This window comes from Parambassis ranga, chromosome 7 (genome assembly GCF_900634625.1).
Source record: "Parambassis ranga chromosome 7, fParRan2.1, whole genome shotgun sequence".
In the NCBI taxonomy this organism is placed as follows: domain Eukaryota; kingdom Metazoa; phylum Chordata; class Actinopteri; family Ambassidae; genus Parambassis; species Parambassis ranga.
Window position 1 is genome coordinate 19,698,012 of NC_041028.1, and position 17,509 is coordinate 19,715,520.

General features: G+C 40.3%; 2 protein-coding genes across 5 annotated transcripts; one reads left to right on the top strand and one right to left on the bottom strand.

The window, feature by feature from the left end:
• Positions 1–274: 274 nt before the first annotated feature.
• On the top strand, positions 275–9,885 carry LOC114438816 (hyaluronidase-1). Of its 3 annotated transcripts, XM_028410391.1 has the most exons (8): positions 538–721; positions 987–1,161; positions 3,419–4,045; positions 5,740–5,988; positions 6,748–6,894; positions 7,027–7,113; positions 7,319–7,513; positions 8,340–9,885. In XM_028410391.1, exons 3-8 carry the CDS (start codon positions 3,476–3,478, stop codon positions 8,727–8,729), a joined length of 1,638 nt encoding a protein of 545 aa, XP_028266192.1. In that variant the 5' UTR covers positions 538–721; positions 987–1,161; positions 3,419–3,475; the 3' UTR covers positions 8,730–9,885. The 3 variants fall into 3 exon arrangements, with proteins under 3 accessions (XP_028266195.1, XP_028266192.1, XP_028266194.1); XM_028410394.1 differs by lacking the exons at positions 538–721; positions 987–1,161 and adding an exon at positions 275–464; XM_028410393.1 differs by lacking the exon at positions 987–1,161.
• A 242-nt stretch (positions 9,886–10,127) lies between these two features.
• On the bottom strand, positions 10,128–16,599 carry borcs6 (BLOC-1 related complex subunit 6). 2 transcript variants are annotated; one of them, XM_028410395.1, is made up of 7 exons: positions 16,541–16,599; positions 15,070–15,686; positions 14,341–14,524; positions 14,026–14,208; positions 13,704–13,867; positions 13,357–13,440; positions 10,128–12,622 (listed from the first exon to the last, which is right to left on the bottom strand). In XM_028410395.1, exons 2-7 carry the CDS (start codon positions 15,676–15,678, stop codon positions 12,497–12,499), a joined length of 1,350 nt encoding a protein of 449 aa, XP_028266196.1. In that variant the 5' UTR covers positions 15,679–15,686; positions 16,541–16,599; the 3' UTR covers positions 10,128–12,496. The 2 variants fall into 2 exon arrangements, with proteins under 2 accessions (XP_028266196.1, XP_028266197.1); XM_028410396.1 differs by lacking the exon at positions 16,541–16,599 and adding an exon at positions 16,328–16,528.
• Positions 16,600–17,509: the final 910 nt, after the last annotated feature.

The window sequence follows — 17,509 nt, forward strand, 5'->3', positions numbered from 1 at the left end:
GCTGCATTCGGCATTCCAGTTGTAGGTGAGCAGACAGAATCCCAGGGGTCTATGGGGAGAGGGGCCTCAGCCTTGGAAGGAGTCTTAGCTTAGTTTAAAGATTCTTGATGTTTGGCTCCCCACCATGATTGTCTGTCACCAGTGGAACAGGAAATTACTTTCTAGGTGTGACTGCATATGTAAAATGTAGGTTGTCCCTTAATGTGCTGCATCACCAGCTACATTATTATCAGGGCCAGGGCCACAGGCGGAAGTCATTTTGGCAGAGGTGATGTATGGCTTGTGAGCTACTTCCTTTCACTCTGATCTGTCATCTTTTCTATGCGTTTATATTTGATTAGTAATTATTGGCTAAAAAAGGAAGAAGGAACATCGCAGTCAGAAACCAACAGAGTAGCAAAGCTACCGCCTTGACATGGAAGTGGGATTGGTTAGGCAAAACATGCCCAGCCCAGGATTTGAAGGTAAGTGATATTTAAGAGGAGGAGAAAAAGAATACAGGAACCAGAAAAGAAACAGCCATGAGGGCGGCGCTGATGGTGATGAACAGGAAGATGGAGGTGTGATCCTCCACAGCTCTGGTGTTTGTTTAGCCAAGACCAGCCATGGTAGAGCAGGGGATTATGGGATTAAAGTAAGTGTTGTTGGGCATGTGAGTCAGTATGGTCGCCACTGACCCTGCTTACTTCTCTCATTAAGGAAGCTTAGCCTGGCTGTGAAGGTGAGGTCATTCACACACACCCACACACAGCCTCTTCTCCACAAATCTTTCCGACTCCAGGCACAGACTTTCAGGGCCACTTCATCTCTCTTTTGCTCATTTTTTTAATCTATTTTTTTTCCATTTTTTTTCGTACTCATTTTTCCACGCTCAATTGTCAATCCTGACCTGACATATTTTCTGTATTTTTAATTCTCTCGTCTATTTGTGTCTCCTCCTCTCTCTCTCTCTCGCTCTCTCTCGCTCTCTGTCTTCCGGATGTCAGGTTCTTTTGTGCTGCATGTTATACATGCACAGCTGATCCATGCCCTTACAAATCCAAAGCTATCTCCCTGGAAAAGTAAATAATAAAACTGAAGACAGAGGAATAACGCATTTTACTGCCTGTAGCAGAAACTTGGATGTTGTCCAGTGTGTGAGGAATAAATACGTCAGCCTCGGTAAGTTTGTGTAGATTAGCAAGTTGCCATGGTTAGTGTGCCCTGTTTTAGTATTTTCCTTTTGACCTAATGGTAAAGTAAAAAAAAGTAAATCAAAACAAAAAAACAATTAATTAAGATCATATGGATATGCAATTTAATGAAAGACAATATGTGTGTTTGTATTGCGTAGCACACAAGCAATTGTAATTCCAAGGTTGCAGTCATTTGGATAAGCGGCCTGATTATTTAGCTAACCTCGGCTAGCATTAGCACTGCTCTTAGACTTAAAAAGTGAGCCAGTTTATCTGTAGTCTGTGTTATATGTGGCTTTCTTTTTTTAAAGCAACTGATTGTTTGGTTAATTAGCAATAGCTGGAGAGTTAGCATTATCTCTGCTATAAATGTCAGCCTCTAAGTGCAAAATGGTGGTCAAACCAGCCAAGATCCAATGGCAGATGCATCCACCTTAAAGCAGTGAAAACTTGATGTGCGTTAACCTCAAATGAGGTATTTTCACAATGATTCCACTGATCGTCTTTATTCATTTTATATCAAACATGTCAGAGCAACAGAAGTTACATCTTTACAAAGACAGGGATCCACATTGTTTGTTGGACAAGCACTATATTTAGACCACCAGGTCTGAGCTATTTGTAGTGTATTTTGAGCGCATGTGTTTTATTATGTGTATGATATATAGTTTCATCTTCAGCTGCATTTTGTTTCATCTTAATACATTTTTTAAACATGTAAGGATTTAAATGAAAACTTTAAAAAGTTCTATATCATTATTATTATTATATAGTTCTATATTTCAGATGGAATGTGATTTCTGAGGCTGATCTGGTCCTTTTCTGGGGTCGACTCATTATTATTGGATGGTTTTTGCAGATATATATTCAAAGGTTTTATTTTAAGACCTTTATGTCTTCAAATAATGATGGACCATCATCTCCTCAGCTAGTTGAGTGCTTCTTGCAGTATCATGGATTTGAACAGTAGCTGAATAAGAGTATTATCTGTAGAGAACTATGTACTAACCCTACCTTTGCACAACACAACTGATGGTGTCAAACATATTAAGAAGGCAACAAATTCCACAGGTGAACAGATGACACGTTTTGTCTTCTTTGATGTCTTCAGTATGAATCTACAATTTAGAAAATAATACAAACCATGAAATAAAAAGGTGTGAACTATGAAGTATACTGATAAATAAAACGTTACTGACAGGACATTCTGGCTAATAAATGTAAGCTGGTCAGCGTGTGACAAGATGTTTCTAATCTTCATGCAGGTGACAGTAGGCTGTCCTACAGACTTATTTATTTTGAGAGTTTGTTGATGAAGATTCTCAGTCATCCAGGTCATCATACATAGAGAAGATTGAAGCAAGGCGTCTGGACTATTTTGAGAGTTAAAGAACATATCGAGGTTCCTCATGATTTTACCGGAAACCCAAGTAATGGGTTCAACTATGGATGAAGCTCCTGTAAAGTCACCCACTGGTTTCTAAGGTGCTGTTTTGTGTCTCTGTGGAAGGCTATGAGAGACTCTGACCCTCGCCATGTTGGCAGCATCACAGTCCACCAAAACTCAAATAAGGACAAAGAGGTGGAGCTGAAGCAGGTGGGCGATCACAGTGATACGGCACCCCACTCATGCGGCCCGTCACAGATAATTTAGTGTATATTAGGTCCTAGGTTGACACTAGAAGGGAACCAGAGAAAAGAAATAGAGACCAGAATGTTTTTTGCACCAGTCTGTAAACATGTTTATTTCAGCTGAGAAGTTGGACATTTTTACCATGGAGGTCTATGAGGATTGACCTGTTTTAGAGCCAGCCCCTAGAGGCTGCAGGGTGAACAGCAGGTTTTAACACTTGAGCACTGGCATCATGTCTGGGCCCCGGAGGTTGCTGCTTGGTAATAATATGATCAACTAACCTGTTTGTTGTCTGCAGCCTTTCAAATTCAGTTTAATCAGGATATTCACCAAATAATTATGCTATAAAAACAAAATTTCATTGTGCCTTGCATAGTGACAAAAAGATTCTTGATTCTATAATACTACTCCTACAGCTTAAGTGGCACCAACTTGTTTATTAAGGTAGTATATTATTATCATTTATAAATACTGATCAATTAATTTAATAATATCAGCAACAGTGGAAACATGTCTCATTGCTGTTGCACATGGCTTGATTTTATTCTGTTTAGTGATCATGATCTTATGATAATATTGACTAATGACGTGTTTTAATGTGTTTTTTCAGGAACATGATCGCCTATGAGGGCCTGAAGGGGTGAGTGCCTGACAGGCAACCACTTAAATGGCGTGGACAGAGCCAAATCCAGACCTACAGCCAGAAGCGAAATCGACGCTTTGCAGTCTCAGGACTCACAAAAACTTTTCACCAGCTGACCTCCTTATTTTGCTCGCTGCCTTTGCTGGTCTTTGTACAGCTGGTCCACCCCAGCTAGCCCGCCTCCCCCTCCTGTCTGGACAGCCTTTTATCATCTTTTGGGGCATTCCCGACTCCTCCTGCTCCGGTCGGCCTGATCCCAGATCTTTTGGAATGGAACAGGGGGGCCGTGTAGCCATCTTTTATGAAGATACATTGGGGAAATACCCATTTTTTGTAGACAAAGACACACCAATCAATGGGGGCCTACCACAGCATACTCGCTTGGAGAGCCATCTCCAAAAGACACAGCAGGACTTGGAGGCAGCTTTGCCTGCCCAAAGGTATCTTGGGCTGGGGGTGCTGCGCTGGGCAGAGTGGGTCCCCCAGTGGTCCAGGAACCCAGAGAAGCAAGCAATGTATCAGGAGAAATCAAAGGACCTGCTAAAGACCTTCTTTCCTAGCTGGAGCCCAGAAGAAGTGGAGAAGTGGGCAAAGGTAAGCACAGATGGTAAAGGTCAGTTATAGCAGGAGAAATCATGACTCTAAAGACAAAACAGTATGCTAGCTAATGGCAGCTTTTGATTTCTTAAGCCATCGCATTAAAGTGTTGTAATTAAGTACTATTAGTACTGTAAATGTATTCGCTTGTACATTGAATTGCTAATTTAAATAGTGTCAGTAAATGATGTGAAATCTAATAACATGGAGAAGGAGGTAAACCAAGAGAAATTCCTGAATTACCCTTGTTACATTTATATTAACTACAACATTGACTCCTACAGCATACCTATGTGAACGGGACTCTCAAGCAAACGATCAAGAGTTACAGACAAAGCCAACCAAACAATCAATCAGTCAGTCAACCAACCAACCAATCAATCAGTCAGTCAACCAACCAACCAATCAATCAGTCAGTCAACCAACCAACCAATCAATCAGTCTATCAGTCAGTCAACCAACCAACCAACCAACCAATCAGTCTATCAGTCAGTCAACAGATAGGTGCAGCTATAGATATCATTATTTCAAATCTGTATTCCATACAGCAGAATGAAGATCATGTGTATCTTGTGGTCTTGCCCTGCTGTCCACATACATTTTCGAGCACATTAACATTATTATAACACGTCCATCTCTCTCAGTCCCAACCACTAATTCTAGCTTTAATACAACAAGGAAAGGTTAGTAATTAGAAGGACATGAGTGTTTTGTTATACTGGAAACTGAAAATGATTATAGTATAATTATATAATAATTATATGTGTAATTATAGTATATTTATTATAATATTTATAATATGTATAGTTAATATTTGAAATTATCTGCCACAAGTATCAAAAAATGATATTCTCTCTGCGTGGTTTATAGTTGTTCCATATGTCATTGCATGTCTCAGTGAAATTTGAATGAATTATAACATTTATTACATGAAGGCAAAACAAAACTACACAGTTTTCGCTGGTTTGTCTATGTTGTCTCATATGATTATGATATGATTCAACACAGCTTCAATGTATCCATTGAAGAAAATGCCTGCCTGTACGTATTTCTCTGGACAAATAGCCTGTGGAGGACATTTTCAGGTAGTGAGGACATGATTAGAGCAGGATCCTGAGACCTTAGCCAATGGCAGTGTAGAAAAATACTGCTGTGTTATAAACAGAAAACCTCAAAATAAAAGAACAGAAAGTACAGACAGATAGATAATTCCTCACTAGAGTGGCTGAGAGTGACCAGCTTCAGAAAGCATGTGTGATTAGCTTGCCTCCAGTCAAGAGGATTAGTATCATTGTCTCCCATACATGTGTCCATCCTGGGCATTAGTTCGTTTAAGGGTACTGCGGTCATCTCCCAGGAGTAATAACATGGTATTAACATTGAGGTGTGTCTCAACTGAAGAGCAGCAGACACTATCACCAGAATCATTAACCTGAGCCTGAAGTACATTCAGGTTCATAGATAATGGAAGCATCCACGTTTTGGGGCATTTAACCTTTGTGCAGCACCACATTGAACTAAATCACTCAAGATGTGAGTGCAGACATGTTTATACACACATTAGCTCATCCTTAGGCTGATTGCATCTATTAGTGCATGATTCTATATGAAGTAAGTTGTTTGATAATAATGTAATTTTTATGAACAAAATGTCAACAATACTGAAAGCTGATTTGCTAATCTTGTCACAGGTTGATTTCGAGGCTGCAGCACAGTCACTGATAACAGAGACTCTAAGAGAGGTCAAAAGGTTAAGGCCCAAAGCATTATGGGGCATCTCACCATACCCCTCCTGCTACAACAGCTACACCACCCAAGCCACGTTAGCGAATTACAGCGGCCAGTGCCATCCTGCAGAAATGGCCCTTAACGATGAGCTTGTATGGCTGTGGAAACGATGCTCTGCTGTCTACCCGCTTCTCACACTGCAGAAGCTGCAGGTAGGTATCTTTTCAAATATTTCTATTATAGCATGTTTTGATTTGCTGGTGTTTACCCTCCCTATTAAGTATAAGGTTAGAATTGAGAATAATTCTTTATAATGAGACAGGGACCATATTAAATCTGACTGAAACACAGAAGATGTCTTCATGATGATAGATTTATAGTCATCTCCTCCTGGATAAAGTGCACACAGATGCTTTATTTATGACGATGGCTGAGAAGGGCAACTCAAATGGAATACCTGACAATATTAGTTGGTCAAAAATAAAGGTTACCCCCACAAAAGATGTTGAGAAAAAAAACGGAATTCTGTCTACAAAAGGGATGAAGAGGAGAAACTTTGATAAGTGAAATGTTCACTACAGTTACAATGATTGCAGTTGCACGAATATACAAAAGGTCTCCCCTTCTGTCACTTTTACAGGCAGAAGATTCAGAAGAGTCCCCAGGTTTAGTTAACATCCCCCTGTAGCACTGTAGGGATAACTTGGGTTGCCAGGCTTTAATGTTTGTGTTGCAGTTTCATGCATTCAAGTTGTGGGTTTGGAATTTGTGCTGCAGCTTTTTGCATTCTTGCTGTAAGTTTTGTATTAATGTTATGGGTTTAGTGTTCGTGTTGTGGGGAGGACAGGGGGAAGACCGGGACCAGGTCACAAGTAGCTGTGGAAACCTCTGTGTACCTCTACTTGTACAGCTGCTGTGTGTTATTGTCGATATTAGTTTGATGATGTGTGTTATCTGTCTCTCTTTCACAGGGGGGGACTGCTGAAGCCAGGGTTTTCCTATCCAGTCAAATAAAAGAGGCACTACGAGTGTCGTCTCTGAGCGGGGCAGACTTTGATCTTCCTGTGTTCCCTCTGGTTAAGAGCGTCTATGCCTCAACTAATACTTTGCTGTCACAGGTAAGGTAGAACATTTGATTAGTGTACTGTTTATACAGGAGTCCTACCAACGGATTTTAGCTGTGTACAGGTCTGTAGTTCTACGTTACCTGTTGAAAGCTGAGCTGTGATGTGTATTTTCTTTTCCCATAGGCGGACCTGGTCAGCACCATAGGGGAGAGTGCTGCCTTGGGAACATCAGGGATTGTCATCTGGAGGAAGAGTGAGACTAAGACAGAGGTACAGACTTTAGCTTTCCATTAAGTGTAGGCTATGTATAGACATTCATCCTGCCAACAAGCTTTATCACAAAATAGCTCATAGACTCTTACATTTCCGTTTTCAAAAAGTACTAGACACTATGTAGGCTATAGTTTATGCACAATGGGTGATATGCACAGCTCCTGTTTTCTTTCCATCAAACCGTCTGCCTCCTGTTTTCCAGAGGGAGTGCCAGGACCTGGCAGAGTTTGTACGTAAAGTCCTCGGCCCCTACTGCATCAATGTAACCACTGCAACTCGACTGTGCTCGGCCTCCCTTTGCCAGGGTAAGGGTCGATGCGTTCGTCAAAATCCGGAAAGCTCTGCCTACCTCCATCTCCCACCCCCATCCTCAGAGGCAGACAGAGTGACAGAAAAGGTGAGGAAACGTGTTTTCAAGTTTATTTATAACTTGCTTATATATTGTATTTTAAGTTTCTCATTTGATGTTTTTGAAATGGTGGCCTGCAGTGCACAATAACACCAATAATGTTCAGACATGCTGTCACAAGCACAAGTCTGTCACCTTGCATATGTAGCTTAAATGTTCCCTCTACAATAGATTCTATAATATGTATATTATAGAATGATAAACAGCACTGCTTTTTCAAAGGTTTGTATCCCCTATTTTAATGCCATATTTTTTGCATAAAAATATAATAAAATCATCTGATTGTTGTGGGTTTTAGGCAAAGACATAAACATCAACCTTTTTACTCTGTTCTATTATTTATTTAACAAAAATACAATCCAAAAAAAGTTTACCAGGAGAAAGACTCTTCTGTCTAAAAACACATGGAAGCAACAAAGCTGAACAAAGAACAACACTTGTGGAACAATGTCCTATGGACACATGAGACCAAAAGTGGATTTGTTTGGTCTTAATGTCCCACCATGTCTGCTGAAAACCAAACACAGAAACACCTCAGACACACTGTCAAGCACGGTGGTGGAGGACTGATGGTTTGGGCTTGTTTTGCTTTAGTAAGACCCACAATAATCAGGTGATTTTATTGTGTTTTACACAAAAACAACAAACAAGTTAAAAGAGGGGGCACTAACTTCTGATCATGACTTTGTTTTTTCAGTATATAGCTGTAGTTGTTTAAATTCTTGAATTTTATTCTTTAGAATGTTTTCCCACCTGATCAAATCAGGTGATGTAAAACAATAAAGAAATGATGTTCACACTTCTTCCCTCTCAGATGTCAGCAGCAAAAGCCACAGATCAGCCAGACACTGACGCCAAACCAGCAGAACCAGACCCAGCTGAGATCTGGAAGAAAGACTTCCAGTGTCAGTGGTACAAGACTGCAGATGGAGATGTCTCAGACCAGCAGTCCCCCAAAGATGGAGCATCTGTCGGAGGATCGGAAGGAGAAAATACTGGAGATGAAGTGGGGGTTACAACAACCTCTGTGATGGATTCAACAACAAAAAGTGCCTCTGTGACTGAGCTTAGAGGAAGTAGTAGTTCTCCTGGAACAGGAAGTCCACTGGAACTACCAACGAACAGTGGTAACAGTCCACTGAGTGCCCCAAACCTGACTGTGCTGCTGTTGCTGGTGGCTGGAAGGCTATGTTTGGAACCTTAAAATGTTAACTAACCCATCCTTCACCTGGGAGGTCTGGTGTAAAGCAAGGATAAGCTCTTTTAAGTGCCCTTGAACACGATACTGAATCCCTGCTGGTTTGTAGAGAACAATGATATGCACAGAGACAACTAAAAACAAAGCTCCACAGCTACTAGTATAATGGTGTGTGCCAAAAGACTGTGAACTGTCTGTAGAATTAGTTAAGTAAGAAATGACACTCAGGCAGACTTAATGTGTGCGGACATCAGCTTTTTGTTAAGTTCACTGAGGACTGCTGACAGTAAGGCGTGATAATTACCTTTAATGCATTGGGGTGGCAGCAGAAATATCAGACATAATATACTGGGCCAAATAAAAGCCATTACAAGCAAGTGAGAGATTGGGTTTATTTGTGTTAGGTAAACCTAACACACCTAACTTTGAATCTGTCTAGAAGAGCTGTTTGCCATAAAATAGCTTTATTTGTGTGCTGTCCATCAAGAGTTAGAATGTAGATTAGCTGCTGTGTTTTGGATCATTGTCTTGTTATAGGACCCAGTTTCCACCGAGCTTAGATGGACTCACATTTGTCTCAAGAACACTCTGGTATACAGAGGAGTTCATGGTCCAGATCCTGTAGCCAGAGTCATCGGACCTCCACCACCGTGCTTGACAGTGTGTATGAGGTGTTTCTGCTAAGATGCTGTGTTTGGTTTTCAGCAGACATGGTGGTGAACATTAAAACCAAACAAGTCCACTTTGGTCTCATGTGTCCATAGAGTGGGTACTTAAAACTGACTCTAAATGCATATTGTATACATGTCATCTTTGGGCGATTAAAACAGCCAGGTTTTACACACCATAAATGTTATCTGCAGAATTGACATCTATCCTGAGTTTTGGTTAGATTAAACATTAAAGACTGCTAAAATGTATTTATCTTACTTTAGTTTAGGGTTATATTGCACATGCTGTCTTACTGCCACACTGTTGGTTAACAGCACTTCAGCCCATACAAGGAAGCCTGTATATATGTATATATTTGAATCAGTGTCAGTTATATCTGCTTCCCCCCCCAATCCCCATCCATCTGCATACGGTTAAATGAAGACCAAAGTGTTTTTTTTTTCAGCTCATGTAAATTTATTTGTTATTTTTCATTAAAATATACACTCAAGACAAATGCTATCTGAATCGTGTTTAGCTACAGGAGGAGTTCATATGTACACGGGTTCAATTGATTGTACAGAAAATGAAGGAATCATACATATTATCAACAAGAAAATGATATTCCTTCTCTTTTATCTCCAACAAGGGGTCCTTCTCATCTATCAACATGGCAACTTTGACAACGTTGAAAAAAGACCATTTACATCCCACAGCCATGGACACATTTTAATTCAATCCAGGGAACCAGGATGATTATTTATAGGGTTTAATATTTCAATGATTCTCCCAGAAAAAAACAAAGGAAAATGTCAAACACAATAACACCATTAGAGCAAATGTAAGCCTCTATTTTGTGTCAAGGACCTTACCACCAGTGAGAGAAATGGATAGATTTTAGGCTCATCTATTGAGCCGAGACATTATTCATGCCAAGTAACATGTTGGCTGCCATAAATAATAGGTATATGAATGAGTATGAACATCTAGTGCACGTATATTGATGTTATGCAAGAATCCCACCAGTGCAATGACATAAGTACCACAGTCTCCACATTGACTCTTCTGTATGTCAGATTTTAAATAAATCTGTGTATTCATTGATTTTTATTGCCAATGTGTGAAGTAAGAGCACTGCATTATGAAGGATAAATGCAGTGTAGATAAGTTACAGCTAGACAGATAAGCTTAGCTAAAAGACTCACTTCTGCCAACATTGTAAAATTAATCAGTGCATAATTGGCTAACCTGCCATATTATAATTAACCAGGTAATGTGATGCCAGATACACAGTGCGGATTTACCCTTAAATGATGTCATTGTTTGAAAGAAATGTAGTTGGAACATCAGCACATTGTTCTGGTGTCGCTACATTTCATTAGCTGGTAAATTGCTATAATTAGGTAGACAGGCCCCAGGAGTTTGGATAAATTCCACTCAGAATGTGCGTGTTAGCAAGCAAGCTTAGCTTAGCCAGCTAGCTCTAACTGCTAATCTGTAACAACATTTGCTTCATAGTATTCATTCTGTTTTCATCACACTAATACTCAAGTGTAATGAAAAGCCTGTATGTTGGTTTCTTGTTTGTTGGACAAAACCCAACTGTACAGGACAAAAAAATGATTTAATTTAACACATGTGGTGTGGGCAAGCATCAGAGAAATAAAGCCCACAGAAGTGTTAGAAAGTGCAGTTCAGCCCACAACCACTAGAGGGATTGCCCATAAGGTGAGTCAATCCCCATATAAGAATGTCCAACGTTACTTGAGTAAAGCGGTTACAGCCTGGTCTTTTTTTCATAGGTTCTCTATTTGTACCCAAAAAGACAACTTGTAACCGTACAGGTGGGATTTTTAACAGTTTAACATAAAAATATGCATAATTATGGGTGTGACTACTTTGAGTGACAGGCAGGTGGCGAATCACAGCGCAAGCTGGATTCATCCACAGCTGCCCGCCTGCTTTATTTTCAATCATGCTCCACCTCTTTCTTTTTTTTTCAAAACTACAGCAGTTTACGTAAGTGTCAAAACAGTCACTTTTATTAAGGGCTTTCTGATTATACTTACTGTAATTTTAAGAACTTTTAAGTCTAAGCTTTCATGTGAGCAGGGAAGAGGTCAGCAAGGTAACATTGGCTGCAATACAGTCATATCATTATGTGAATTGTTAAATAAATAAATACCCATGCTCATGTAATCACATAAATACATAGATGCATCCTGGTGTCCCGAGTTCATTAATTACCAGATACCAGACTCAAACTGGGTTGGGGAATAATTGCCAATATCCTGCTATACCAATGAGATCTAAAAGTCAAAGAGATTCAAGTACCTGAAATCAATTAATCAATGTTTAACTATGTAAAAACCACTGTGAGAATATCATCTTGGATTCCACAGAAGAACAGTGAAATTTAAACTGACATGGCTGGTGGTGGTGCCCGGCATATCAGAAAAATCCTGGTTGTGCATTTTATCCAGAACTGACTGTACTCATTCCAAATGACACAAACAAAGAAAGCATGCTGAGTAAACCAAACAAATAAATAAAAACAGACGTAATGCTCCACACTAATTTTTTTTTTAGCCTGCAGTGAAATAATTTCATCTTTGTAGCATAAGATTAAAAATAGACTTTGTTTCTGTATAAAGGTCACTGGCTTCTGAGTATGGACTCTTGCCTCTACAGAGACAGGGAAAGAAATAGTGCCCCTGTGTGGGGAAAAGAAGTTGGTGCAATCTGAACAAAGCAGGACGGAGAGTAACACTCCAAGAGGGCAATCTCTCATATTGGCTCTGTTAGAGTGTGCAGGGCACAAATGTCTCCAGAAGGTGTTCATCTAAGAGATTTCTAAGTAAACTGATTAGAGGAAATTAATTAATTCTCACAACACAAACACGGTTATCTTCAAATGATGGACAGAAGAACTATGAGTGGCGATCATCCAGCATGCCAAGTAGTAATAGTTCAATAGGACACCGGGTGTTTTTAATCTTCGGTGCGGTGCCTGTGTGCTACTTGCAGAGGGTGTATACTTGCTTGCAGATATCCTTATTCAGGGTCATTTTTGATAGTGGATCTTTGCAGCTGGGGTGCATATTTATACCAGGCAAGCTGTTTTACTTGCAGATTGCCTCCAGAGCATCCAGGGTGCGTTTGATATCACGGATCTGTGCAGCTAGTGTGTGTATGGGCTGCATGGAACGATCCAACTCCTCGCAGCGAGCCATCAGAGTGTACATGCCCTGTAGAGGCAAACACAAAGTTAGTACCCCTTCTTTTAAATCATTTTTTTGCGTGGAAAAACATAATGAAAACCATCTGGTTGCAATGGGTCTTGGCATTATGCAAATACAACCCCAGATGAAGACCAATATATACGTTTTTTACTGTGCCATTATTTATTCAGCAAATATAATGACAAAAAGGAAAAAACGTGTGTCCAATACTGACCTGGGCACCTTGCAGTCATTGAACGGACCATGAACTCCTCTGTATACCAGAGTGTTCTAGAGACAAATGTGAGTCCATCTTTCTGACAGTTAAAGCTTGGTTAAAAGTGGGACATATAACAGAACAATGATCTAAAGCAAGCTATTGAATCATGGGGTTTAATACAGCCCACATTTTATTTTTTGATTCATTTTTGCCACATAAATAATGGCATGGTAAAAAAAACGTGTTTGTCTTAGGTTGTATTTTCCAAATACTAAAAGCCACTATGAGCAGCAAATGAGGTGCTCCTAAGCCTATTACGTGGTGTGGCCCTCCCCTTTGCATTGACGGCAGCAAACTCCATATTATTGGATTGGTTTACAGTTGAAAGGTCCTTATGAGTAGGTTGTGGCTCTTATGACTGGTAATGTGTGATACAAAAAGGAACTTGCCCTGATTGCCTAAAATTACTAGCCAACAAGACAGGGAACAATCATGCAATTGTCCCTTTCTGCAAAAAAAGTAACAGTATAAAACACATCACCTTTATACTCATGTCTACAGACTCCCCCAGGCTGTCAACGGAGTCTCTGTAGGTCTGGATGTAGCCCACACTGAGAGCTGTCATCTGGAAAAATGGAGAGAAATCTCAACCAGTTGCACAGATGAGTTGAGAAAAACAACACAGACAATAGAAGGTGTGTGTGAGAGAGACAGCCTGACAAACACATGGAACCAAAAATTATGCACATGTATACAGTAAGATGACAGAAAATAATCAGATTACAATTAATATTAAGAATACCTTTATTAGTCCCACAATGGGGAAACTGCATTGCGAATGAAATAGTAAATGTAAATACACCAGAACCAACTATGCTTAAGACTCACATTCTGGATGGTTCCATTGAGGCTCCGCATCATCATCTCCACGCTGTGGGCCACTTCCTCTGTGTGTTTCTGAAGGTCCAACAGGACAGTGGGATCAATAGGTGGGATGTCCGCTGGTCTCCGTGACAACCCTTGGTGTCGGTAGATGGGACCTGAACAGTCCGCTGGAGAGAAATTATCATTAAATTTATGTAGAAATAACTGAATCCCAGATATAATACCAACAGCTAAATATATTTTATATAAAAATATAAAATGAAACAATGTGATCAGAAATTCTAAATGATTGATTGATTAATGCTAAAAATGTGCTTATACTCACAGTCACTGCAGTCCAAACTGGGCTTGGAGCTCATTTTTATCTTCTGCTCCAGGTTCTTGGTGATGAAGTTAGTCAGATCTCCCTCATGGCTGACTGTCCCCTCCAGTTCTAGAGCTGAGGAGATTGTGGCCCGTCTGCCCTCTGACTGGCCGCCTCTGCCCCCTCCTCGAATCCCTGAACCTTCTGTAAAGAACATCCCGATATGAGAACAGTTAATAAAAACACCCAATAGTTTCTAATATTAAAATATGGAAGGCTTGTTTATTATAGTGATTAAAAATAAAATTCCACTATTTCTATGTCGGTGTTATCTACCTCCACACACTTGGCTGATTTCATCCAGGCTTTTGCTGTCCTGCATCCCCCGCACATTGCGGACCCAGACCTGGGCCATAATGTGAGGAGGGCAAAGAGCGTCGTCTGAAGGAAGAAGAGGAGGTGGAGGGGAGGAGGAGGAGATACTAGGGCCAGGAGCTGAGGACGAATAGTGTCTTGAAGACTACAAATACAAGTGGAGAAAACACAACAGATGAATAAGTGAAAAACACAAAGTCAAAAAACTGCTTATTTATCATGTGGCAGCTATTGAACTTTTGGCGTCATTACCCTGCATCTAAATAAAAATAGCCCACATTATCCCAGATGTGGCAAGACTGTTATACTCAGCATACCCCTCACTCATCCTATATTATTCTAAAAGCCTTGCAGGACATAGAGAATACATAACAACCTGTACCCATGCGATAAACATTCGCAGAACATCTGCTCTGTTCCCAGCTTTTCTGTGTATTAGTCATTTCTGTCTGACAACACATCAGGAAGTGAGTACTAAGTGACCACCTTCAAATAAACTGCTAATCATACAGATTTATATACCTTTCACACCACTGACAAATAATTTAGCATTGGCACATTTTTCTAAATCACTAAATGACAAAGTATAATATTCCCGTCCAATTAGTTTGATCGGGTTTTCTTTGGCTGCCTTCAAGCTGTGGGAGACACTGACTGTAACACAGATCTGATAAATGTCAGCCCACTCACCTCTTCTGTTCTCCTTCCTGCATGCTGACTCCTCCCCTTGTTTTCATGCTTCTCATCATACTCATCATCCTGCTTCTCTTTTTCTCCATCCTCCTCCTCCTCCTCTTCCTCCTCCACTAGGCTGACAGTGCCTGCATCTACCGTCCCTTCTTCTGTCTGTTGTCTGGTTGTGGTGACAGAACATTCCAGTTGAGATGAGTCTTTGGACTGTCCATGCTGTGAGGAATCCCATAGAAGAACTGAAACAGGGTGATCCTTCGTAGCCTCAGAAATGTCTCTGTCTTTGGATCCCGCTTCTGCAGTGGTTGCAGTAGAGACGGAGGGCTCTGCCACCTGAGGACTGTGTAATGATAAACTAGCTGTTCTCTCATTTAGGTCCATCTCTTTGTCCAAATGGTCTTTGCCCTCATAAACACTGTTTTCCACACCCACATGATTCTCTGTGTGTTCAAGGGATCTTTCCTCTGACACCTCGCCGGGACCAGGTAGTCTGCTCTCCTGACATTTCACTGAGACTGAAACATGAGGGCTGTTCTCCAGGGAAACATGTGGCACTACCCCATTAGCTGTTTCTGGCACTTTTGTGCCAGTCACAGGGGAGAGGCTCATTCCTCCACCTGGGGGTAAAAAAACGTTAGTGGACACCTAACACATGGAAGTGACTTTAACATTCATAGTGCAATCACTGTGTTCTACTTATTCCACATGCCAAAATGATTTCATTGTGTACCACTGCTCACTAACTCCTTAGGTTTGTTTTTGCTTGATTATCACTGCATTTTGAGACTGAACCAAACATTTAATTTTGATACAGTTTTTAGGGTTACAGGAGGTCCAGTATGAAGCAGTCGGAGTAGATGATGTAGGCAACAGCTTCTATTATAGTACATTTGATAAACCATAACCAGAGCACCACAGGTGAATATTAACACATATTAACATAACACATTAACATATTAAGCAAAATGCACCCCCTTATGGATTTTCTATAACTATAAGAACTTTTACCAACACAACTACATGGTAACAGCAACTGCCATGTGTTATTGTTTCTTATTAGTTGAACATCAAAAACTAATAGTCTATCTCCCAAGAGTCTACTTAGTGGTAATATTAGCTTTTATTGTCAAGACTGTGGAAACAACACTCACGATTACGCAGTATGACGAGCAAAAAAAAAGAAATGAAAGGGCATAAATGCGTTTCAGAATTGAGGAAGTTGTTGTCAGTGTTGTCATTAGCCGCCTTGCTAACTTACTCGCTGTCAGCGACGAATGTTGTGGAATGATATCGGCGCAGAAGAAGCTAATGTTAGCTGTCCAGGCCTTTAAATAGCAATATTTTCACATGTAGCTTCTAACTGTCAGACAAGGTTACGCAGTAGTGTATTTAATCATAATATCCGCACGTATCTGCTAATAGCCCAACACAATAACGCTACTGAGCCCCACTGAACCGAGAAAACACTCACCAGAGAGCAGTTTCTATCCAGAGATGTAGGCAAGAGCCCAGTCCGTCCAAAATATCCTTCCCCACAAGTCCCGATAAACGGTTCCGCCTTGATGAATCAAAGGCGTGTCAACAAGCTTATCAGTCTAGAATGGAAATAGGGGTCCACGCGCACCCCCCGGCTTTTTTTTAATGCCACCTAATATTTTTTAATCCTTAAAGTGTCTTTTTTCAGAATCTGCCGGGTACCAAGCTGAAAAAATGTCCAAATGACTTCATTTTTAACCCTTTACTGCACCAAACCCGAAAAATGTAAAAATCATATAGAAAGTGGCATAACGTGTGCTGTAAACAACTTACAAAGACAAATGAACACTTTTCCCCATACAATGTTGGCCCAAGGAATTCAATGGAGTCGTTAATTATCACATTTAACTATATCTGGACTCTGTTTTTTTTAAGGCCAAAAAACGTTCAACTCTGTAGTTGGCCTGCTGAACATGTGGGTTGATTAATTAGCAGCATAATTAACCCATAAATTCACTGAAAACCAGTCACATGATGTGTGATGTTACATTATAAATAGAAACACTGTAACAAAGTTTAGTACACAAACATCCAGACAAAATAATAAATATAATATCTAACGCAGACACAACTTTGCAGCTCTTAATGAACATAAACTGTACAAAATGTAACCAGTTCTGTCTAACACATGTCAATATTTCTGATCAAAGTGCACTTATTGATCCTCAGTCAGATGATCCATCAGAGGAAGAGGTCTGTGTAAAGTTTTTTACAGTGGGATCAAACATAACTCACATTCATATGCTCTCACAGAGAGCATATGAATGTGAGCACAGAGAGATGATCCTGCTGCTCTTATCCTCACCTCCTCAGCAGCAGCAGCTTTTAAAGTGGTGGTAACACAGAGCTCCTATCAGGCGTGACGATGACACCACATCTGAGAAGATTTTTATCCTCTGTGACC

Bases quoted from the DNA above. Each gene is read 5' to 3' on its own strand.
- LOC114438816 (XM_028410394.1), top strand. From the start codon at position 3,476: ATGGCGTGGACAGAGCCAAATCCAGACCTACAGCCAGAAGCGAAATCG. The intron at 5,989-6,747 runs GTAGGTATCTTT...TCTCTTTCACAG, and splicing joins TCACACTGCAGAAGCTGCAG to GGGGGGACTGCTGAAGCCAG. The intron at 6,895-7,026 runs GTAAGGTAGAAC...CTTTTCCCATAG, and splicing joins CTAATACTTTGCTGTCACAG to GCGGACCTGGTCAGCACCAT.
- borcs6 (XM_028410395.1), bottom strand. From the start codon at position 15,678: ATGAGCCTCTCCCCTGTGACTGGCACAAAAGTGCCAGAAACAGCTAAT. The intron at 13,868-14,025 runs GTGAGTATAAGC...ATTTCTCTCCAG, and splicing joins CAGTTTGGACTGCAGTGACT to CGGACTGTTCAGGTCCCATC. The intron at 12,623-13,356 runs GTGATGTGTTTT...TTGCCTCTACAG, and splicing joins CTGTAGACATGAGTATAAAG to GGCATGTACACTCTGATGGC.